The sequence below is a fragment of the Aspergillus lentulus genome (genome assembly GCF_001445615.1).
Source record: "Aspergillus lentulus DNA, contig: Alt05, strain: IFM 54703, whole genome shotgun sequence".
NCBI lineage: Eukaryota > Fungi > Ascomycota > Eurotiomycetes > Eurotiales > Aspergillaceae > Aspergillus > Aspergillus lentulus.
The window spans coordinates 1,638,446-1,660,195 of record NW_028322121.1 but is presented as its reverse complement, the minus strand read 5'-3'; the positions used below and the strand labels follow the sequence as shown (position 1 = coordinate 1,660,195).

The 21,750-nt window shown below is 52.4% G+C and overlaps 7 protein-coding genes across 7 annotated transcripts; 3 read left to right on the top strand and 4 right to left on the bottom strand.

Moving 5' to 3' along the window:
* Nucleotides 1-1,495: 1,495 nt before the first annotated feature.
* ALT_3197 (peroxisomal acyl-coenzyme A oxidase 1) lies at nucleotides 1,496-3,724 on the top strand (the record flags this gene model as incomplete). The annotated part of the gene is made up of 4 exons (XM_033561738.2): nucleotides 1,496-1,861; nucleotides 1,918-2,291; nucleotides 2,338-3,001; nucleotides 3,050-3,724. 4 exons carry the CDS (start codon nucleotides 1,496-1,498, stop codon nucleotides 3,722-3,724), a joined length of 2,079 nt encoding a protein of 692 aa, XP_033417629.1.
* Nucleotides 3,725-3,960: 236 nt separating this feature from the next.
* Nucleotides 3,961-4,791, top strand: ALT_3196 (class I SAM-dependent methyltransferase; the record flags this gene model as incomplete). Its single annotated transcript, XM_033561739.2, has 1 exon — nucleotides 3,961-4,791. One exon carries the CDS (start codon nucleotides 3,961-3,963, stop codon nucleotides 4,789-4,791), a length of 831 nt encoding a protein of 276 aa, XP_033417630.2.
* Nucleotides 4,792-5,109: 318 nt separating this feature from the next.
* ALT_3195 (uncharacterized protein) lies at nucleotides 5,110-6,984 on the bottom strand (the record flags this gene model as incomplete). The annotated part of the gene is made up of 5 exons (XM_089599515.1): nucleotides 5,110-5,537; nucleotides 5,587-5,794; nucleotides 5,857-6,002; nucleotides 6,578-6,640; nucleotides 6,702-6,984. The coding sequence occupies 5 exons, from the start codon at nucleotides 6,982-6,984 to the stop codon at nucleotides 5,110-5,112; spliced, it is 1,128 nt and encodes a 375-aa protein (XP_089456258.1).
* A 581-nt stretch (nucleotides 6,985-7,565) lies between these two features.
* On the bottom strand, nucleotides 7,566-8,861 carry ALT_3194 (uncharacterized protein; the record flags this gene model as incomplete). The annotated part of the gene is made up of 4 exons (XM_089599514.1): nucleotides 7,566-7,786; nucleotides 7,943-8,069; nucleotides 8,134-8,230; nucleotides 8,743-8,861. The coding sequence occupies 4 exons, from the start codon at nucleotides 8,859-8,861 to the stop codon at nucleotides 7,566-7,568; spliced, it is 564 nt and encodes a 187-aa protein (XP_089456257.1).
* A 622-nt stretch (nucleotides 8,862-9,483) lies between these two features.
* On the bottom strand, nucleotides 9,484-11,661 carry sit1 (putative siderochrome-iron transporter Sit1; the record flags this gene model as incomplete). The annotated part of the gene is made up of 10 exons (XM_033561741.2): nucleotides 9,484-9,842; nucleotides 9,889-9,948; nucleotides 9,997-10,184; nucleotides 10,231-10,324; nucleotides 10,371-10,428; nucleotides 10,476-10,892; nucleotides 10,940-11,044; nucleotides 11,097-11,237; nucleotides 11,292-11,375; nucleotides 11,434-11,661. 10 exons carry the CDS (start codon nucleotides 11,659-11,661, stop codon nucleotides 9,484-9,486), a joined length of 1,734 nt encoding a protein of 577 aa, XP_033417632.1.
* Nucleotides 11,662-13,493: 1,832 nt separating this feature from the next.
* Nucleotides 13,494-17,449, top strand: ddiA (putative DNA damage-inducible v-SNARE binding protein Ddi1; the record flags this gene model as incomplete). Its single annotated transcript, XM_089599513.1, has 4 exons — nucleotides 13,494-13,942; nucleotides 14,019-14,192; nucleotides 16,108-16,721; nucleotides 16,773-17,449. 4 exons carry the CDS (start codon nucleotides 13,494-13,496, stop codon nucleotides 17,447-17,449), a joined length of 1,914 nt encoding a protein of 637 aa, XP_089456256.1.
* Nucleotides 17,450-17,953: 504 nt separating this feature from the next.
* Nucleotides 17,954-18,574, bottom strand: ALT_3191 (EXPERA domain-containing protein; the record flags this gene model as incomplete). Its single annotated transcript, XM_033561744.2, has 3 exons — nucleotides 17,954-18,024; nucleotides 18,083-18,430; nucleotides 18,481-18,574. The coding sequence occupies 3 exons, from the start codon at nucleotides 18,572-18,574 to the stop codon at nucleotides 17,954-17,956; spliced, it is 513 nt and encodes a 170-aa protein (XP_033417635.2).
* Nucleotides 18,575-21,750: the final 3,176 nt, after the last annotated feature.

Sequence of the window (21,750 nt, the reverse complement as noted above, 5' to 3'; positions counted from 1 at the left end):
AATTGATGGTCATGGTAGATTTCTAAGATATTGCGGGGGATTGTTATATAGCGGAGGCTGATAACTTGATGCTTTCGGTGATTGGTGGAGAAATCCAGTCCAGAGCCTGCCCGTGAGGATCAGTTCATCTGTCGGATCGGGGCTAAATGCATTTACCCATATCCACGAACGATTTAGCCGCAGATGTAGATTGCAGATAGGTTGTATATTTATGCCGGTACTCCCTGTTGATCTGATAGGCAAAGCGGTTGACTTCCCCAGAGTTGAGGCTTCACTTCAACTCACGATCAGGCTGGTGTGTGCATGATCCCTGGTAGCGCATTGAGCTACAATCTATGGATCTGAGGCAAGCTTTCCGGACGAATTGTAAGAGTCCACAATATGGCAAGCTCAGCAAATTTCTTAGATGTTCCAGTCGCCAGAATGGGCCATGGCTGATCAACAAGTGCTAGCTTGACTCTGCATCCTCGAAGCAGGAGTAGAGAATGAGGCGCTGTCAGCTGTCGCAAGGTAGTTGCAACTTCCTTTAATTCGCGGTATTAGCTGTATGTCTCGAGAGGCACAAGAAGAGTGAAAAGGGGAAGTCGTCGACTCCAGTGATTCTTGTTGCATGATGGGTTTGTGGCATGTGATTGTGGATTCCCCGGATGGATCGCGATTCCACGATAAGGGTCAGGTTCTACCAAATGGACAGCAGCGTTAATTGGAGATCATGTGAATCTGACTTCTTGCACGTGCTCTTAGAATAGCTCCAAACAGTTCGAATCAAGTACGGGATAATCCGAATACCGAATACCAGGAGAACGGATGGTGGAATACGGACTAGAATAAGATATAAGCAGCACAATGCCAAGCTCTTTGTTGCCTGAATGACCAGGCATCAGTTCCTCGGGATAACACGCGTCCCAACGTCGAGACAACTGGCGACACAACACAACACAGAAGATCAAGGGATGATGATGAATCAAGAAATGAAGCATGCTCATCCCACCTCATCTCACCTCATCATCATCTCATTGAGGCTGTTAATTTGATGACTGATCACGATAATTGATGAAATTCAGAGTGCTCCTCGGTATTGCCGATGAGGCTAGGAATCCCTGCATACCGGCGCAGGGCTGATCTTGCCCATCCTGGTCATTCGATCTATCTCGGCGCGTCGATTACCTTCAGTTCCGATGACTTTTCTTCTTGACCGAAACGACATCATCATTTCCCCTTCAAAAGTCACGGTATTCGGCCGGAACACCCCGTACATTCTTGACCGACTGAAACCAGGCATCCAGGCCACCACGCTGGCTGAGCCGAGGTAGATTCCCCATCGGGAAACGCCGCCCACAGGCCGAGGTGATTCATCCCCCCCCCCAATCCACTTCCCCGTGGAGAAAAGAAAGGCAGTTTATAAGGGTCGTTGTCCATTCTTTCATCTACTGCCTCATTTTGCTAAATCTACTCCTTAGATTCCCCAGATTGTTCTGTACCCACCATATTCGCAATGCCTTCTCCTCCTCCCGAATGGGTCAAGGCCCTGACGCCTTCGAGCCCGCAGGGTACCGACCTGCTCAAGCAGGAGCGTGCCCAGTCCAATGTCGAAGTCGACAAGCTTGCAGAGTTCTTACATACTAAAGCCTTCCTGGAGAAGCAGCAGCGCTTTCTTGAGCTTCTCTCGTCCGAGAAGGTCTTCGACAAGTCCCAGATGCACTCGCAGGGTCGTCCTGAGCGGATCCAGCGGGCATTGGCCAAGGGTAAGCGGCTGCAGCAGTTGAAGGAGAAATACAACTGGTCGACCGAGGATTACCACTTTGCCAGTGAGATGATTGGAGAGCCTACTCCTTATGGCCTCCATGCCAGCATGTTCTTGGTACGTTACCGTCTGCGCGATACGGCAGGCCTGGCGCTAATAGTGTTGTGTTACAGGTGACTCTCCGTGAACAATGCACCCCCGAACAGAAGAAGCTCTTCCTCGAACCCGCCGAAAAGTATCAGATCATCGGTTGCTACGCACAAACAGAATTGGGACACGGATCGAACGTGCGTGGTCTGGAGACCACTGCTACATGGAACCCCGAGGACAAGACCTTCACCATCCACTCGCCTTCCCTTACAGCATCCAAGTGGTGGATCGGATCCCTCGGACGCACCGCCAACCATGCGGTGGTGATGGCGCAGTTGTTCATTGCTGGCAAGAACTACGGTCCTCACCCATTCATCGTGCAGATCCGTGATCTCGAGACGCATCAGCCATTGGAGAATATCTACGTGGGTGACATTGGACCCAAGTTTGGTTACAAGTGAGCATCCCTCATTCCATAATTTGGTTCCTACTGACGTGTACAGCACCATGGACAATGGTTTCCTCCTCTTCAACAACGTCAAGATCCCTCACATCAACATGCTTGCGCGCTTCTCCCGCGTAGACAAGGAGACGAATAAGTACATGCGCCCCGCGTCGCCATCCCTAGTATTTGGCACCATGACCTGGGTGCGCTCCAACATCGTCCTGCAGGCCGGTTCCGTGCTGGCCCGCGGTGTCACCATCGCCACTCGCTACTGTGCGGTCCGCCGACAGTTCCAGGACCGCGACGCCAAGGCGGACGCGGGCGAGACCCAGGTGCTCAACTACAAGATGGTGCAGATCCGTCTGCTGCCGCTGCTGGCGGCCATGTATGCTCTGCACTTCACCGGCCGGGGCATGATGCGTCTGTACGACGAGAACCAGAACAAGCGCGCCGCCGCCGAAGCCGGACAGGACAAGCGCGGTGCGGCTCCCGAAGCGCTCCGTGCCGGGTCGGATCTGCTGGCTGATCTGCACGCTACTTCTTGTGGTCTGAAGGCGCTGGCCAGTACCACCGCCGGTGAAGGGCTGGAGATCTGCCGTCGCGCCTGTGGTGGCCACGGATACAGCAGCTACAGCGGTATCGGACCATACTATTCCGACTATCTTCCGACTCTGACTTGGGAGGGTGACAACTACATGCTCACCCAGCAGGTTGCCAGATACGTAAGTTTTCGTTCTACTTTATCTGTCAACAAAGCTAATGCTAGGTAGCTCCTCAAATCCGCTCGTGCGGTGCTTGCCGGCAAGGGAACCGGCAACGACACCAGCCAGATCCTCCAGGCGTACCTTGCCCGGCGCGACAAGGGTGCCTCGTTCGACATCCTCGAGGTGGACAGCGACATTGTGGCCGCGTTCGCCTGGCGCACAGCCCACCTCACCTTTGAGGCTCTCAAGCACAGGGATCTTGAGAAGCGGTCATGGAACAGTCTGCTAGTCGACTTTTGGCGTCTGTCCACGGCCCACTCCCAGTACCTGGTGGTCAAGAACTTTTACGAGGCGGTGTCGTCACCCGAGCTGGCCGCCAATCTCGGCCCGGAGACGACCAAGATCATGCACAACCTGTTCCGCCTGTACGCTCTGCACACGCTGGAGCGCGAGGCGGCCGAGTTCTTCTCCTCTGGCGCCGTGACCGTCCGCCAGATCACTCTGACCCGCACCAACGCGGTGATGAAGCTGCTGGACGAGATCCGACCTCACGCAGTCCGCCTGGTGGATGCCTGGAAGATCCCTGACTGGCAGCTGGACAGCAGTCTGGGCCGATACGACGGTGACGTATACCCTGATCTGTTCAACCGCGCCAGCCAGAACCCTGTCAACGATCTGGTGTTTGACCCGTACCCATGGAACGAGGCGGTGCTGAAGAACGCACCCAAGAGCAAGCTTTAATTTTTCTTTCTACTGTATATATTAGCTGTATATGATAGACAGGACCACATAGAATAGATGATATGACTCAGTCCTCAGTCACGAAGTATGAGAAGTACAATGTATCTGACATGTCCGATGTCGGAGCCCATCCCCGCATATAAGATCTCCAACCCCTCACCATATCATATCATCCCATCTATACACATCCTCAATTCATCTATATCTGTTCAATTGAAAAAGAAAAGTAATTAAAAATGGAGAAAAAAGAATCAGCAACCTACACGCACGGGCACCACCCCTCCGTCCTCCGCTCCCACACCTGGCGCACAGCCGCCAACTCCGCCGCCTACCTCCTTCCCCACCTGCGGCCAGACATGCACATCCTCGACATCGGCTGCGGGCCCGGCACCATAACCGTCGATCTGGCCCGCTTGGTGCCGCAGGGCCACGTAACCGGTCTCGAACTCTCCCCTTCCGTGCTGGAGCAAGCCCGCTCCCTCGCTGCTGACAACGCCCTAAACAACATCACCTTCCTGTCTGCCGACGCCAACGCCCTCCCCTTTGAGGAAGGAACTTTTGACCTGGTCCTCTGCCACCAGGTCCTCCAGCACGTGCGCGATCCAGTCCATATCCTGCGTGAGATGCGCCGGGTCACGAAAGAGGGCGGGCTGGTTGCAGCTAGGGAATCGGATTATGCGGCGTTCGTGTGGTACCCGGCCACACCTGGGCTGGACGTCTGGAGAGATACATACCTGAAGGTATGTAGGGCGAACGGCGGGGAGCCGAATGCGGGGCGGATGGTGCACGTGTGGGCGAAGCAGGCTGGGTTTGCACGCGAACAGATAAAGTGCAGTTCGAGTAATTGGTGTTATAGTACGCCTGAGGAAGTGGAGTGGTGGAGTGGGCTTTGGGCGGAGAGGACGGTGGCGTCGGAGTTTGGGAGGACGGCGAGGGAGAATGCGGGTGTTGATGCAGCTGAATTGGAGGGGATTGCGAAGGCATGGAGGGAGTGGGGGGTGCAGGAGGATGCGTGGTTTTCGGTGCCTTCGGGGGAGGTGCTTTGTGTTAAGGGGGGGAGGTGGTAGATATCTTTCGTTGCTACTGCAAGAATATACACGACTATGGTATTAGGGCAAGGTGGTTTAAGTTGCTTCTTGTTATACAGAGCACATAAAGCCAGAGGTTTCAGAGTGATAGATTTCATAGAAAGAAGCGTCCATGCCAGAACTGCTCCCCTCAGAGAGCCGGATCCAGGTTATCTATCACCCGCCATCTTTCTCTGTAACATATAGCCCTTTACACTAGGTTGATGCGTACAAAGCACTCGTCCTCCAATATACCAGTCAATGCGCCAGGAAGGCCCGACTAGAGGATGGCTAGCTACCCGCAGATCAAATGCGCGGTTATACATCGGCGTGGCAGGTAGGAACCGACGTGCCATCGGCGGGATGTCGTCTCCGATCAACGCCTCTGTTGTCATCGCAGTCTACTGGGTCTCCCATGTCTCGACGTAGACATATCATTCGCATGATCACTTGGAGGGCCCAGTACGCATCTCTCGAGGCCAGATGGCCTAACCTGAACAAGCTCAAGAATGCCTTGGGTTGCAGGAGTTTGTATGGGGGCCGGTTGGGTAGCTCGGCTATGGTCGCAAGTTGCTTGTATTCATGAAACCAGTCGACATCGCCATCGTCGCTTCTGTCCAGAATGGTTCCCGCGCGCCTGATCCTCGAGTATAATATCGCTAGATATCCGCACATGTCAAAGGCCCTGTTATACAGGGCTGTTGCCTTCAGGAACCAGACATGGGGGCCTCGAGCCGTGCAACGGCCTGGTGGACTCTCGTCCGGATGGTTTTGGCCGCGTGGCCTGTCACATACCATGCGGCCGAACCATTCGCCAGATTTTAGTCGAATCGCTTGGCTTGCTGAATCGGCCAGTGCCAGTGCTGCTATCATCTCCATAGAAACAGATAGAGATTGCCTTGATTGCGCTCATGTAGAGTTGTAGAGCTGCCGCTCGGGCCACACGTCCCGTGTCCCCGGGAAACAGGCGTGCATCAGCACCGGGATATCTAATATGAGCCGACTCAGACACAGCAGTGTCATCGTCATTGGGTCTGTATTGGCCACTTGCAGCTCTACTTGAACCGTCTGTCCATTCTCATCCTCTGGTGCAGCATCGTCGGCGCCATCCAGCTGCTGGGCAAGGAGAAGTGGGCATTCGAAGTTGCTGTTTGTTCCAGACGGGCTCACCATAAACTCGGCGCCGTTGTACGCATCTAGAGCTCCTGGCCCTGCGGAGGAAGCATTAAAAAGCTAACAGATGTCGCCCGTGTAATGCTCAAAGTATTGGCAAATTGTCCGCCAGTTAAGCTTAGGACCTTGTGCGCAGCAAGGGAAGAAGGCCAGTCCATTTGGCACGGGAACCGGTCCCGTTCCCTTGCGTTGTATTTTCGGCAGTAGCTTAACTGCCATACGTGCGTCTCCCGTACCTGGGCGTTCCCGGACGGTCACGACTAGTGGTTTGAACCACCGTTACAGTGGTCATCCGTGCTGTGGTCATCCTCACGAGAGGTGGGCATATAACCTCTTCTACCTGCGCTGTGGCAATCACTATTACCAAGATCGTTCTCATTGCAGTCTTCATCACGGTCAGTGGCCTATTGCCCCTATTGCTGGGGTTGCGGCTGGCCCCATTATACTCCATGCCGGAGTTGCTAGCATAGCCTCATTGCTGCTTCGGACTTGATCTATTCCGCCTGTTAGCCTCAAGTTTAGAAATGGACTAGGCTTTTCAGCCAGGGCTGGATGCCGGTTGATTTCAGCTGCAGCTAAAATCCCCAAAGAGGAGGGGAGTACTTTACCTTACTAGTAGCCTCCTTGGCCTTGGTGCGCTTGCGTTGCACTCGCCCCTCACTGGGTAGAACCCCCACTTCAAAAAGGAGCAAAACCAGCAATTTCATCAAAAATCAGGGTACATAGAAAGCAAACACGCGGTTTGGTACGACTGATGCAAAGTCGTGTAGCGGGAGCACTCCCGCGCCCCGAAGCGACGTAGCCTGAAGAAGAGGAGGCTCCTCGACCCTTCGGCGTTATTCTGGCCTTCATGCGATCTATGTCCCTTTGTGGCAGGCTGAGGTCATCCAGGTCCTGGACGCCTAGCCGTCTGGCTGGCTGACCCAGCATGTGGCGGAGACAATTCCCCGCATGTGTCTGGATGGTCTCAGTCTCTGTGTCCGCATCATCTGACTCCGGTGCGTCTCCTGTAGCTGCCATGACGAGTGGTTTCTGGAGGTCATGGAGGGAAGGGGCCAGCTGGGGAGGGCCTAGACCATGTCGTTACATTCAATCCATCTGGAGATCGTGTGTTCTCGGAAGAGGATCCAGACCTTCGGCCAGATCAAGTACAGTGCCTGATGCTTGACCCGGTAACAGCGCTGGTCCGAATAACCCAAAGGTATGATCGGGTTCTTTCACCGATCTTTGGTAAACGCCTGAGGAGTCGTCAAACGTGCTTCGCGCTGTCCATGGCGGTGGACACGCCCCACTGCCTGGAATAAGGTATTTTTATTTAATGGGTGTTCTAGCAGCACCACACGACTGCACTCTCCGTGTAGGTTGAGATCCATGGGCGCCGCATTGATAGGAAGTCAGCAGCACATTGCAGTTGCTGTCTGCTTTGGTGAAGAGCCCAGCCAACATACTGGCGGGCTGCATCTGTCATTGTCGCCCTTCATCATCACGTAGTTCACCACAATCAAATCCAGTAACATTTCAACCACCCACATGACCATCGGCCAATGGGCAAACAACAAGAAATGCAGTCGTCGCCCCTCGATAAGAAAACTGCAGGTGGGCTATAGAATTCCATAAGCTCGGTCGAGCTCGGTGGTAATGAAGTCAAGGAACTCCCTGAGTGACTGGAGGGCCTCATCCGTCCTATCCCCGTCGACCGCGGTAGTGTCAGCCTCGGCCCATATGGTAGTCAATGTCTGCCTCCAGAGACTCTCCTTGTAGCGGCGGCGGCGGGAGCGCTGGTGCGATGAGCGGGAGAGGACAGGACATTCCACGTTGCTGTCTGTTTCCAGACATGGTTGCCGTAAACTCTGCGCCGTTATACGCATCTAAACCCCCTGATTCTGCGGAGCAGCAGTTAAAAAGCTAACAGAAGGACAATAGACATTGGTGTTAGCAAGAGAGCCAGACAGCCACCTAATTGGAAAAAAGTACTCACAATTGGCCGGGACCACAGATTCTCTAGCCCGAAGCAGGATTAGGGAGGCCTCCCAGACGCGCTGAATGTCTGCCAGGAAAAGCGTTTGGGTGGTGGCGGTCTCGGAGTGCTCCTTCGCGGAGAACGACTAGGCCGTCGTGAAATGTCTCTAGAGAGCCCCGATCCAATGTGGCAAGATGACTGATGATCACAGGTTGCGACGGACCAAAGGCCGCGAACAAGGCCATTGCATTGCCTTCATGAATGCAGCGGCTTACCTGGTTGATAGAGCCAGTATCTCTAACCGAGCTGCCATGAACGTGCGGTAATCATAGGAGTGGCGGGCACGGTTCAGCAGAGCAAGGAGTATTGTGCGCAGCAGCATCGCTTCGGCGACTGAGGCCGAATCGCTGGAGGACGGAGGACAGATCGTGATTGTACCTCTCAACAGGACATGCGGTAGGCCATTCCTTTTTGGACATCCAACTACTGAAAGAGCTGCCTCGGTTTCGACAAATATTGCATGGCTTGCTGGGCGGGCTGAACAATCCTGTCTGATAGATCCGTTGGTAACTTTCCAGCGATCTTTTTGACCGGCGAGACCTAAGATCTCTGGTTAGCTCCTACATTCTCACATTACGTCCCCTCGCGTGGCTCGCTCACCAATATTACGGGTCATCATTCGCTGATCACGCGTATACTGGACATTTCAGACGTGATGAAAGCCTTCGAATCTCCTTGAGCGGACCGGTCCATTCGTCACTCGTGTCTTGTGCCTGTCAGAAACCGGACTCTTCACTTGGGTATATTCTGAAACTAACCTGCGGACATTCTTCCGTAGAGTCAGATTCGACATCGACCGAGCCATGCGTTGTGCATGTGCTTTGGTGTTCTTCAGCTTTATCATTTCGCTCTTCGAGTAAGAAGCGAAATGGATCATTTTCGAGGACAGCAGTCGAGATGTCCGTTGACTCCGGCATGGAGCATGCATCTGATTTCTCTGCCCACTTATTCCAGTGGTCAGGGTTGGAGACACGTGGAATAAACTCATCAAGGCACATTACTCATAGCTTTAAACAAGCCATGAGAATCTTATGAGCAAATCAGGTATCTTGGTTGTTATGCGCTCGGCCAGAAAGTTGCATGCAGATTGGCAGACTCAGGAGTCTATTATTATCGGACGCAAGGAATTCGAAGTCCTTTGCGCTGACGCCTGAAACGGCACAACTTCATGCCTCGTGTGTAGGCTGTCCTAAAGTATGGTATGCTCCGATGGAAAATAAGTTCAAAGGAGAGGCATAAATATAACAGACTGCGTATATGCAGGGAGAATATCTAAGATGGCAAGAAGAGATGGCTGTAGTGTGGGAAAGGTAGAAGTGGGCGTTGGGGGTATTTATCCCTCCCGGAGGCCAGTGAATACCCCGTCATCAAAGAATCTTTAAACTCATTGAGCAAGGATAGTTTGCTTCTGTATTATCAGAATTATTCACAGACTCATTGAGTCATTGTCTAAGACTCCCTATGGACATTGTCTATAATCATTCACTCAGCCGACCCCCTCAGTTATCATCCCTCTCCTCCGCCTCCTTCAAGGTCTGTTCCTTCGTCAGACGTGGGTTGCGGACACAGAGCGAGAAGGCGATCAGGGGCACAGTCAGACAGATACCCGTGATACACAGCAATCTCTGCGCATGCTTGTAGGCCAACACGACGGCGTCCCGGTCCGGCGTGCCGACGGGATTTACTTCGGCAAACGCGAAGGGATTACCATAGACTTCTGCGGCCAGTGTCGCGTTGCCAAGCCGATTCTCCAGCTCGCCGGGGAGGACCTGAGTCCAGATGGCGCCGGAGATCGTGTTTCCGATGGCGCTGCCGACGTTGTACGTGGCGAGGTAGATGCCGGTGATGACGGCAAGGTCTGTGGTGGTTAGCTTTGCGAAAGTTCCTGAGGACGAGAGACTTACGCTTATGCTTGGAGGCGGCTTGAATGCTAGCCTGAGCTGGGTAAGGGAACAGACCGCCGGCTGGACAGGTCAGTGGGCAGTTTCTTACATGAATGAGAGTTCACTTACCAAAACCAAGAAGGAGCTGACCACCGATGATCCCTGCATGATTGGAGCCGTCTGCGCCTCCCCGGAATCGGATGAGGATACCAAAGGCTGCCATGAAGAGCAAGGTACCCGCGACAATGAACGGCTTGAGGCGTCTCACATATATGACGATCGCTCCGAGAGTAGTTCCCGTTAAGACAGAGACGAAGCTACGCATGTCAGTCAGGCCCAATACTGGCTGAAAGGAGGACAGACCTGTAGAGCGAGGTAATGCGCGTGGCGCTCAAGGTACTCTCGTCGAAGCTCACAATGAGAACGGTGTAGAGGTAATCAGCTTGCAGGGTCCAGGCTAGTCTATGTTAGCAACGACTTGCAGTGTGATTTAGTATATATACCGGTATTGAGCATGACAGCAATTCCCAACGCACCCCAAACCGCTCGATCTTTCAACAACTGGACCTAGTCAGCCCATTCCATACACCAGGTAGGAGAGACTCTACCTTGAAAGGAACCATCGGATGTGGACACCACCGCTCCCACATTATGAAGGCTGGAACGCAGAGCACTCCAATGACGAGAGGGGCAATGACTTTGGCTGTCTTCCACTGCGTCACGGCGCCTCCGGCAATCGTGAACGGAACGAGGATCAGAGCCAGGAGGGCAATCAGGAGCAGAATGCCAACCACATCCAAGTACCAGAACACGTCGATGAAAAATTGACCAACTCCCTGGTCCAAGAGGGAGAACCTATAGGCCTGGGGGTTGGCTCGTCTAGCCTTGAAGTGGCCCACGAAGAGGACAGCAAGCAACGGAATGGTGCAGACGGGGTAGATGATGGCGAACATCCCGATACCCCATTTCCACGAGGTAACCCCCAGGACGGCCGATGTGACGTTACCGCTGATCCAGGTATTAATCTGCCATTGTGAGCTTTTTCCCACTGGAACGGGGACGGATATCGTACAATGAACGGCAGTGCAGGAATATACGAGAAGAGCAGTCGAGACCGCGTGGATGTCACGTCGGCGATCAGAACCTCCACCAACAGGATAATTGAAGTATATCCGATCTTGATTTCCCGGTCAGCGGCAGTTTCATCGCTGGTTATCAAGGCGAAATACCTGGTAAAGCACGGCACCGATACAGAACTCGTATAAGCGGTCGGACGCTGCCTCGACGATCGTACCTACAGTATAAAAAACAATCGACAGCAGGATGAGCTCCACTCTCCCAAAGACGTCTGCAATTTTAGCCGCGGTAGGCTGTCCCAATTAGCGTTGGAAGACAGGAAGATCAAGGCAGAAGGGCTGGTATACCTGAGCAGCAGCAGCAATTACCGCACGTAGAACATTGACTGTCGCCAGCAGACTGTGTGACCCATATTCGGCAGTCGCCAGAGGCTAGGAACGTTAGATGACATGTATACACCCTTCAAGACGCACCCGCAAGACAAAATACCTGATAAGTATACCGAATTGTTCCATCCAAACCATAGACATAGGCGATAAGGAAGACACCGAAGAAGAAAATTATGCGATGGACCAGATTGAACTGCGATGAGATCACCTCGATCCGCCTCACACCGGGACTACCGATGCCTCCAAATCGTTCAACGGGGAGGTCAGGCTGGACACGCGACTCAACGGCATCAGGGGCATTTTTCTCTGGGGAGTCGTGCATCGCCATGTTCATTTGCAGATCGTCACCGGTAGAGGGGCACGAGAAATCGAAAAAAATCTGGTCAGACGGGTCAAGGCCTGCTTTAAGAACCCTGGTGCCACGAAAAGGGCCGCCTAATAGAGTTTGGCGAGCTCTGGTGCCAATGTCTTGGCGACTTTTAGTCGGCAGTATTCATCTTATCTGATGAGGGAATTGTGGAAGGAAGGAAAGTGAAGCCGACAGACGTCAAGGAATGGACAAGATTGGAGGTTTCCAGAGGAGAGACGTTGATGGTTGGATGACGGATGGTCGTCGTGAGGCCGTCCGCATGCGGAAAGACCTGTCCACCATGATTGTTGACTCGGTCACATCCAGCAACAAAACGTTGCATCGGTTCGATCAGATAACCCAAAAAGACTCGGGAAATCCCTCTATCAGGGGTGGGGCTATCAATCAGATAAGCGGATCAGAAACTCAAACTAAGATTTTTTCTGGTGGATGACCGAATCGCTGCTCACGCTGGGATGCGCCAAGTACTTAGTCCCGGCCCAAGGGCATCTAGCCCATCGCACAGTCACACCGAGGTCAGGTCACCAATTCTGATTCATTTCCCATCCGGGTGGGATGCTGGAAAGAGAAAAAGCAAAACTAATCATTTGACCCCCTGTACACTGGGGTATCTCGTATCATACATGTCTGGTGCCACCAACTGCCAAAACAAAATATAAGTACCTCAAAATAAATCAACACCGATGTCATGCAAAGACGTACTCCTTGGATCAGGCTGCAGTGCCAAGATCGCACATTAACTAACAAAGACCTGGACCAATGGAGGGACACTATTCTGGAGAGAGTCGCCTCGCGGAAGCGCTCGAACTGCATCCATGATCTGACTGAGATCGGCGATGACAGCAGCACTATGAAGAGTCTGCAAAGCTGGACAGTTGCACCACAACTAACTGAACTCTCGCAAATTGGTCGTTTCCTTGCTGTCCAGATAGACCGGTGGTCCGGGACCTCAGACTGCGGGTCCGATAGCGGCCTGCCGACGACCGCTCGAGAATCCTTGGCTTTCGATTCAACACGGTAGGACCAAAACGCGAGACTGGCGTACCAGAGTCCCAAAGCAAAGAATCGTGTCAAAGACCCAGGAGGCATGGCTCTAGTCAATACTGATCCACTCGAGCACGCTCTAGTACACCCGTCAGGCTTCGTTCTTGTCCTCCTCGCCGGCGAACAGCTACATTTCTTCCAGCGACATGTGGAAGAACATGGAAATAAGTTCAAATACCAAAACAAGCACGGGTTTGATGGCGCTAACCTTCTTGAAATAAAACAGCATGCGCGGATGTTGTATTGCTTGCGAAAACTCTGGATGTCTTGAAGTCATCACCAAGGAACTGCTTCTTGTCTTAGTGTTGTCGAATCTGACTTCGCCCTTGCGGACCGCCTCGTCTACCTTGGGCGCCATTCCGCTGCTCCAGCCAACACGATCCTCGACTTGGCGAAAGCATCGAGGAAGCTGCGCTGAATTCTCGACCTCCGTCTTGTAGTAGAATGGAAGATCCTGTCGACCGGTGATGAATCGCAAGTACTTGAGCTCGCTGCTTGCCTGTGTGTAGCCCTCCGCAGAACCCCGCAGGTGCAGAGAATACCACGGATATCGGGACGTATGTATTCCTGGGACGAGTAGTATCGTCACGAAAGTGATTCCCAGGGTCCATCGATCGACGAGTATTCTCGGTTGGCCATCAGCTCCTCATTCGGAAGGTCGTCTTCAGTGGTATGTGAGCTCCAAAGCGTGACAAGAAGTTCGCAGGACCATAGTTGCTCGAGTGAAGCCGCTTTGAGTATCAAATATGGGCGGCCATTCACATATCACCAATGCCAACAGTGTCCTTCTACGGCTGGGGATAGATGTAACCAAGGTCGAGGCGGTCGAAACAGAAATGCTCCGTGCTCAACATCAGCCAGCTGAAGCAAGGCCCAAGGCTGAAGACTTGACAGCTTCGCAAACGCTCACTCGACGGCAAGGCCTTTTGACTCATTATTTCCGTGGAGCAGCTCGCGGACATGTGGCGACACTGACTCGCTTTCATTGCCCTATTTGGTGGCCGGCGACGCTGACAACCATAACCTCAGAAAAGTCTTCTGTACACCGCGCCGGTCTCCATGAACGTCTCCTGGTTGCTGTGCTGGCGCCAGGTTCCGGCAGTCCCGCTGAGGTGCAGACCTCTAGCAACGTCGTTGATATTGATCCATGCCACCCTCGCTCTCGGGGACGGAGAGGTGGTTCCAGAGTGACGTGGTCATCGCCGCAGACGCCGTGGATTCTGTTGCGCGATGCATCGGTGCTAGCAACATTGCCCCTCCGGCTCGTGTAGGACTGCATTACAGTTCTTGATGTTGCGCCAGGCAGCACTGGACGATCCCGATCTAGAATCCAGCGACGGCGTCCGTTATCTTCCCAATATCGGTCACGATGTCAAGGGAGAGGCGGGGGCCGAGTATCCGGTCTTCGACCCGCATGCAGGAGAATCCAAGATAGTCCCATCAAGGTGACGCGAGTGCGCAAGACCACCAATGCTTCCTACCTGATTGATGCGCTGGGCTGGGAATCTCCGCGAAGCCTGCCCCATATCATTCCGCGCTAAGGTGGGAGAGGATGAGGGTGTCCCAGATGTATCATCAGCCATGCATCTGGAGTAGCAGTTGTCGAAGTAGAAGTTTGACAGGGCTGTCTTCATGGCTTTGAGCGCGCCATCCCGAAAACGCCATGTATGTATCAGTTTGCTCGTTACGGTTCAACAACGGCATGTAGCATCCTGAAGCAATTTTATATAGTGGCTGGTAAGTCATGTTCATAGAAACCGCCAGTACTTCTGCTCAGGTTTTGATTATTCAAAAGCCCCTATCTATCGCTGTACGAGCCGTGAGCGTGTACATTATTGACCCGGCTCATATTGAAGGCCATTATGATCTGGGATTTGGGTCCCACCAATTTTCTCAGCGTCCGAGTGGAACCGAATCAATCGTCTCGGCGTCAAACGCCCTAGAAACTAGCTGCAGCGACGTGTCCTGCTAGCCTCCTAAAGTACACGACCTTGTCTCCAAAAGTACTATATTGGAAACTGCTCCCCGCATGTTTGGGGACAACAATTCCATAGCTCACGAAGCATCCCCTGTGGTTCTCAGGTGGGGTCAGGCGACGCAACGAAGCTAATGTCACAGGGAGCGACAGGCTTGACGTTCCAATGTATGCCAAGGACGATCAATAATATCGGCGATTACTCCGAGGTCAATAGCCAGATAACGGACGCCTATATAATCGTTCTGTCGGCATTTCATCGCTGATGGCACTGACAGGTTGCATCGGTTCCTGATATTCTGATGTTTAGTCGTCGCTCGACTACCGTGACTTTAGAGAGGTAGAGAAATCACAAAAAATCGCGAGATGTCCCTGGCGTTCGGCCGATGATGTCAGAAACGGCTGTCCTCGTGGCATCAGTCCAGGATAAAATCAGGTGTTGCACCATCTGGAAAGGTAGGCGTCGACCGTGTGAGGCTTTAACCTGCGGTCGCATCGGAGGCGCACGGCACAAATATCCGCCGCAATCATCATAGTGCGATTGATGAAAAAGAGCTTGACATAAGCGTTGCATGTAGATACAGGGTAGTCTATCCCTGATTCAAAGCTCAGTGGCCATCAATGAGGCACTAGTCGGCGTCGCAGGGACGGCGCCAACCACAGCATTGCAGGTAGTACATGCGTTATAATAACAGACATGATTATATAACAACACCCTGGCTGAAGAGGATGAATAATCCGCATAGAATCCGGGTGACTTGGGTAGAAGTAGAAAGAAAAAGGAAGAGAGGAAGGGAAGAGGTGATGATGACACAGGACGGCTGCCTGTCGAGAGGGCCTAATAGATAAAACTGAATACCTAATCGGGCGGGCTGCCGGGAATTGGCCTCCGCCATCAGCTGCACATCACCAGAAGCGCAACGCTTTTGTTTCTCTCCCACCACCCTCATATCGCTCATCAGATCATCCATTGCATTTCTTTCCTGCTTGCGAGCTACCTTGGTAGTCTCCTCCTATAACCGTCCTCCTGCTTTCTTCTTCCTTCGTCTCTTCGCCTTTTCCCCTCTCTTACCCTCCTTCATCTTCTTTGTGCCGCCCCTCTCATCATCCTCCGTTTGTCCCTGTATGAACACCTTGCTTAGAACTCTTTTGATTACTCTCTTCCGCTACACTACCTGTCATTCTAGCCTTGTACATTGCGCCTCGTCATAGAGACAGCCTGAAGACCCAAGCCGTCTATCATTATCTCACTGGACTCGCGATCAAGCTAAGAAGCTTTCCCCGCACCGCACACCTTCCAACACAATGTGAGTCGGTTGGGCTGAATCTGAACCCCGGCGGGCTTTGCATCATCTGTTACTGACAAAATTCTCTTCTACTCTCAGGCGCATCACTGTCAGCGTTATTCGACCGGACCAGGCCGACTCTGACATCATCTCCCTCGAAGTCGGCGGAGATATGACGGTCGAGCTTCTCAAGGCTATCGTCGAGAGCGAAACATCCATACCCACAAATAATCAGCGCCTTGTATATAACAACCAACTACTTGGAAATGATGCGCAGACTTTGGAGCAGCTTGGAATCGGGGAAGGCGACATGCTAGGCGTTCACGTTACAATGCGGAGCCCTCAGGCACCTGCTCGCAGCATAGGAGGCGGCCCCAGTGCAGCGGCTCAGCAGAACCTTCAGCGGCGGCAACCGATGACTCCCGACCCCGAGACAATCCGACTACATATCTTGGGTGACCCTCGCGTGCGAGAGGCCGTCCGACGGCAGAACCCCGAGCTGGCAGATGCCGCCAACGACGCGCAGCGGTTCCGTGACGTCCTGATGGCGCAACAACGCCGGGAGGCTCAAATGGAAGCAGAAAAGGAGGCGCGCATTGCCATGCTAAATGCAGATCCGTTCAATCCGGAGAACCAGCGGGAGATTGAGGAGATCATTCGGCAGAATGCAGTGACCGAAAATCTGCACACTGCCATGGAGCATCATCCCGAATGTAAGTGGCAGTGGATCTGAGGCTTGCTATCAGAGACTAACGAGAACTCAGCATTTGGTCGCGTGACCATGCTGTACATTCCTGTTGAGGTCAACGGCCACAAGGTCAATGCGTTTGTCGATTCCGGCGCACAAGTCACCATCATGTCTCCCGAATGTGCGACCGCGTGCAACATAATGCGACTGGTGGACCGACGGTACGGGGGTATTGCAAAGGGTGTGGGAACGGCGACCATTCTGGGTCGGGTACACTCCGCGCAGATCAAGATTGGAAGCATGTTTTTGCCCTGCTCCTTCACCGTGATGGAAGGAAAGCACATCGATCTACTTCTAGGGTTGGATATGTTGAAACGACATCAGGCATGCATTGACCTGAAGAAGGGTGCCCTGGTCATTCAGGATGAAGCCGTGCCGTTCCTCGGCGAGGCCGATATCCCCAAGGAGCTGCAGGAAGGCTTCGAGGATGAACCTATCGTCAAGGGTGCCGACGGCGCCGAAGTTGGTGCTCGAACTGGTGCGGTCACACACCAGGCCAGCGGACCCGGCACATCAGCGGCTGCTCCGTCATCCTCGACACCTAGGATCAACATCCGCCCGGCGCCGTCGTCCCGATGGCCGCAGGACTCGATTGCGAAAATCACTGAGCTCGGATTCACTCGGGAGGAGGCCGTCCGAGCATTGGATGCAGCCAATGGGGACCTTGATGGAGCGATTGGTTTTTTGATTTGACATGTGATATCACCCGCAGGCCGCTTTGGACACGACATACTTGCATGTATACCGGGATCATCCGACTAGACCGTTATCTTGAGCAATCGCAAAACGGAGCTTCCTCGTCCAGGCCAGCCGTGGTCGTCTAGACCTCTGCACCTGCTTTAGAGAGGTCTATGCCCTTGCTTGCTTGTGGCACACACCTTGGTAGTGTTCTAGACTGCGGCAATCGACCGATGATACCACAGATGTTCGATTCATGTTGTGGCAGGTTTGTAAGATAAGAGGTCATGAAATGCTCCTCCAGTGAATCCACTTCTTATGCCATGAACGCATTCTGTAGACTATTAGACACATTCCGTCAGTTAGTTATTATCTCGCAAGACCAGCTATGTAAGCAATGTATATTTCCAGCAAGCTCATACGCAACAACATCAAACATTCCAACCAGCTTCATAGGGTATCAAATAGTAACAATTAGACTAAACCAACCCGCTATGCAGCACGCCATCAACCAAAAACCTACGCCAGCTTCCTCTTCCCCACTAACCTCCCCCTGAGTCTAAAGACCATATCCAGCGTCATAAACGCCCCTAGACACACGTCAGCCACTACAATCACAAAATCACACACGGAGCAAGACATTCATACCCAAAGCAACATAAGGCCCATACAACATCGTAATACTCCTCTTCTGCGCAACCGTGCGATCCTCCCAACTCCACACTTGCACCAGACACGCCAGACTCGTCACGAACGCCTGCACACCAAACGCAAGCAGATGCACCGGAACCATAGCGTTATCGCGGATCAAAGCCGGGATGGCCCAGATGCTCAGCGGGGCGTGGTAGAAGAGCTCCATTGCGATGAACGCGGTGAACCAGGGGGGAGGGGCCTCGGCGAAGAACTTGTCGTTGTAGGAAGTGACGTAGAAGGCGCGGATTTGGTGCGCGAGGTTTGTTTGGAGGGCGGTTGGGAGGAGTGGGACGGCGTCGACCACTGATTGCGTTAGCTTTCTTTCTATATGTATTGAGTGTGGCTTCTCTTACTGAAGATTGTGGGGATGTGGATGATGAAGAAGATGAGGTAGACCAGGTCGCGTTTCCGGCTCCAGATGGAGGCGGAGGATGGTGAAGATGTCATTGTGATTCTATTCTATCGCGTCACTAGGATATGCATATCATGAAGCAGTTGAGCGACAAATGATAGTTGGATCTCTCCGGAAAGTCGCGTCTACGGAGAACCGAGGAGCAAGACAGACACGGAATCACGCGCGGTCAGGTGACCTGCGCAGAAAAAGCAAGCTACCTTACCGATCGGCTGTTCGTGAGTCCCAAAGGACTGGAATGGAATATTCTAGAGAGATTCTATTGATACGAATAATAGCTAAGGAGATAATTGCTTTTTCGACTACACGCTCTCAGACTCCAAAGTAAACACTAAGCAGCAGTTAAGCTTAGCTACGCGGATCGGGGGGGTACTATGGTACGGATACACACTACACTACACAGTCGGGTAGACTAATAGTATGCGGACATGCTCCGGCACCCATGGTTCGAGCAGAGATCGCTGTTTTTGCTTTTTCTGCTTTTGGTCTCTATATCAACGTCTGTCTTTCTTTTCTGCCTTGAACAAGTACGGTCGTCAGACTCCAAACAGCGATCAGCTGCGATCAGCATTTGTCTGATGATCCTTTCACCCTGGCCGTTTGACCGAGCAAACGAAGGCCTTCACCGCAAGTCTGAGACTTTAGCATTTGTCATCGACGGAGAAGAGTCAAACTTCCAAGTCGTCGTCTCCTTTTGTCAGAGCTGGACTGACGATGGACGGCATATGGTGACAGTCGTCCGGCAGACGATGTCCTCTTCAACTACTGCTAATTCGCTCTTTTCAGCCACTATGCAAATGATACGTACAGTCTCCTTTCCTGTCACTCTCTGTTTGTATGCATTGAAGGATCAAGCATATGATCGAGGCAATTTCCTCGCCGTGATTACTTTACTAGCCTCCTAATGCAGTCACTTGTTCCATATTTTACGATTTAGACCGGCCGATCCTGGTCGAAATATCCAGCGTGCATTGGCTATCTACGGAGAACCGAAGTTACAGACCTTGCAGGTTAGGTTAGCACGCCGTTAGCGTCAGCCCACGCCCTTCTGCCTTTAATCTATCGCACACACTAGCCGGCTAGTCCGTCGCCAGGGGACCTTGAAGTTGAAACGTGAGACGGTGTTTGTCCCCCGGATGCATGTTTGGGGCGAAACTTTGGGCGTCGGGATTCGATAATCCACAGTCCACTCACTTTCTTTGCCTTGAATTAGATAGGGAATGCAATATACGAAGCCACGCGACATGGTAGTAATTTACGGAAATAAACGAATCCTTCTCGTGGAAATTGGGCCACACCGGCCCGGCTGGCGTCACGATTGCCATCCATTGACCATATCCGGATATCGTTTCGTAAGAGCAAGTGTCTATCCGTATGAAGTACTATCCAGGGGTTAGTCTGGAGGTTAGAAGGTCGAAGCTGAGGCCTTGTCGTCGACTCGTCACGCCATGTGCGATCCTTGGGGCCAGAGACTCGATCTATTCGATCTCATCCATACAATCACCGACGTAGAATGAATTCAGGCAATCCGGCAGAAGTACGGAGTACGGAGCACAATTGAGTGAATTACCTTGCCGGTCTTGTTGGCAACTGGGTGCGGATATTCTGATGCAGACTGGAGACTGCATGATGCTCCATGCTTCTACTACAGGCTACGTCTACAGATAGGAACATTATCATCATCGCTCGTATCTTGTCTATCTCTTGATGACAAAAATCCACTAGACTCGTAAGGCGTTGTACCCAAAGTCCAACACGATGCCATGTGGGGAACCATGATAAATCACGGGCGTTGAACCGCGTTCCCGAAAAGAAACAAAAGGGTGTTAAGTCTTGGCTTGGGACAAGCCTAGGTGGAACTACTTCGTAGGCGGATTGGAGTAATTCGGATATTCCACGCTGTCATGTTCTGATGCATCAAGTCCATAGGTAACCGTTGTTACGTTACCAAGGCAAAAAGCTCCGTTACGCCGCCCGTTCCAACTGAGAGTGCGACACTGGGGAAACCCCGAAAGGGGAGTGTTCCATCCAGTTCCAAGTTCTGATTCACCTGGTCTGGATCTCAGAAGGGAGATGGTGGTCGGGGAAGATGGGATAGCTTCCCAATCCTGGTCTCCTCCGTTTCTAAGGCCCGAGGAACATGCATGCCTAAGGCAGTTGGGTTAGTCTTAGGCTTAGGCCGCGGCGATTCAGCCCAATACCATGTCACAAAATCAACCAAATCAGCCAATTCGCATAGTTCAGCCGAATATTTAGCGATCATCGTGGGTTTATCCAGGGGTTCTCTGTGCTCCAAAGAATAATGAAAGATTGATAGACACTCCACAATAATCATGTAAGCCAGTCCGCTGCATCACATCGAGCCATCTTGCCTTATCAACATTCAGCAGCAGCAATAAAAACCCACCACTCACGATCCACAGTCAAATTGCCGTAGAAAAGCTCTAGCTGCGGACTAGATCACGGTAGTAGACTAGTAGGACGAACAACAGCCGGGGTTACTCTTACTCACCACTAGACTCCGGAGTACTACTAAGTATCTACTGTGCGATATCCTCGGTCATCCGTAGTCGACCCCTAGCTTAGGTTCACGCAAAAGATGCAAGGAGTATGCAAGATAGCAGAGCTCTGCTACCAAGCTGCAGCAGCAGCTACTACTACTACCAGAGACAACAGCTCAACAGCTCCGTTCCTTGACTGGTTTCGTCTTTCGTACTCCGTATGCCGCGACATGCTCCACTCGGTTTCTACCGACTGCCTTATCACTGATGGAACCTCTGCATTATGAGCAGATTAAGCGGTGAAACGGTTGAAGCGAATAGACTGTCCCATAGAGTAGTACAGCTATCTACAGAGTACGGCCTACAAATTGAGACAGAACAGAGCCAATTCCCCGGAACACGGCGGGAGGTGGGAATTTGTTACTGTAGATGGTTAAGAGGGAATCTACCGTAGAACATACCCGTTAGTATTCCACGATACCTAGACTAGCTCCTGGGGGCTTGGGATTAGGGCCGAGGAGCTAGTTTCCTTCTATTACAGAGTATTTATTAAGATAATATCACTTAGTATTATTATAATATCCTTGTCAGAACATGATTCTAACATAATAATACAGAGCCAAAGAACCAATCATCATCGCAATCAGTCACATCTGCTCAAGATGGTGCAAAGCGATGGGATAAATCTCCAACGGGCCCCGGTAATAATG